Genomic DNA, 1,073 nt, shown 5'->3' on the forward strand with positions numbered 1-1,073 from the left:
CCAATAAATACAGAAATTATTGCACAGTTAAAAGGCTCCACAATTTTTACTGCCTTAATCAACCCTCGGGTTTCCATAGGACTTCGCAGACACAGGTTAGGTTGGAGGGCCGCCTCCCCTGGGGCCCCGGGGGCTCGCAGGGGGTGCCGAGCGGCGGCGGCGGCGGCGGCGGCGGCGGCGGCGACACGGAGGCAAGTGTCAGGTCAGCATTCTCTCGCTTGGCGACGGGGCTACTGTACAGGGGCGCGGGGGCCGCGCGCGCTTAGCTCCTCTCGGCCTGCTCGATTTTGACGTCGTTAGTCAGCAAGTGCTCGCCGTGCCACTTTTTCATGTGTTTCTCCAGGGTGCTGTAGACGCTGAAGGGCATCTGGCAGATGTCGCAGCGGTACACCTCCTTGCCGATCTGCCCGTGCGTCTTCATGTGGCGCGTGAGCTTGCTGCTCTGCGCGCACGCGTAGTTGCACAGCTCGCACTTGTAAGGCCGCTCGCCGGTGTGGCTCCGCCGGTGCACCGTGAGGTTGCTGCAGTTCTTGAACACCTTGCCGCAGTACTCGCACGTGTCGCTGCGCCGGCCCTCCTTGGAGCTCGGCCTGCCGGGGCCCGGGCCGCCCAGGTGCGGCGTGCTGCCCCCGCTGGCCGTGCCGCTGCGGCCCGACAGCCCGCCGTCCAGCAGGTCCCCGGGCGGCGTGGAGAAGCGCAGGCTGCCGTTCTCGGACGAGTGCTCGGACGACGTGGCGAAGGGCGACTGGCGCGCGTCCGTGAAGCCCAGGAAGGGGTCCTTCATGAAGTGCCGCGACGCCGCGTAGCCCACGAGCCACTGCGAGTACACGTTCTCGGACGGGATGAGCGCGGCGGGCGGCAGCTCCAGGTCCTTCTCCACCTTGATGCGCTTGGCCGCGCTGTTGAGCCCGGGGCTGGGCAGCGGCGCCGGCTTGCGCGGGAAGAGGCCCGGGAAGGGCTCGGCGCCCGGCGCGAAGCCGCCGCCGCGCCCGTTGACCGCGCCGCCCGGGCCCGCGTCGCCGCAGCCGCCCGCGTCGTCGTCGTCGCCCGGGGCCCCGCCGCCCCCCGCGAGG

At 69.6% G+C, this 1,073-nt stretch overlaps 1 protein-coding gene across 1 annotated transcript in view; it reads right to left on the reverse strand.

Moving 5' to 3' along the window:
* Positions 1-262: 262 nt before the first annotated feature.
* The window catches only part of BCL11B (BCL11 transcription factor B), a 93,319-nt gene continuing 92,508 nt past the window's right edge, over positions 263-1,073 (reverse strand). Inside the window, exon 5 of the mRNA XM_024130965.2 lies at positions 263-1,065. Within this exon, the coding sequence (XP_023986733.1) occupies positions 263-1,065 (803 nt within the window). The remainder of the gene's footprint in view (positions 1,066-1,073) is intronic.

The sequence above is a fragment of the Physeter macrocephalus genome, chromosome 11 (assembly GCF_002837175.3).
Source record: "Physeter macrocephalus isolate SW-GA chromosome 11, ASM283717v5, whole genome shotgun sequence".
Taxonomy (NCBI): Eukaryota; Metazoa; Chordata; class Mammalia; order Artiodactyla; family Physeteridae; genus Physeter; species Physeter macrocephalus.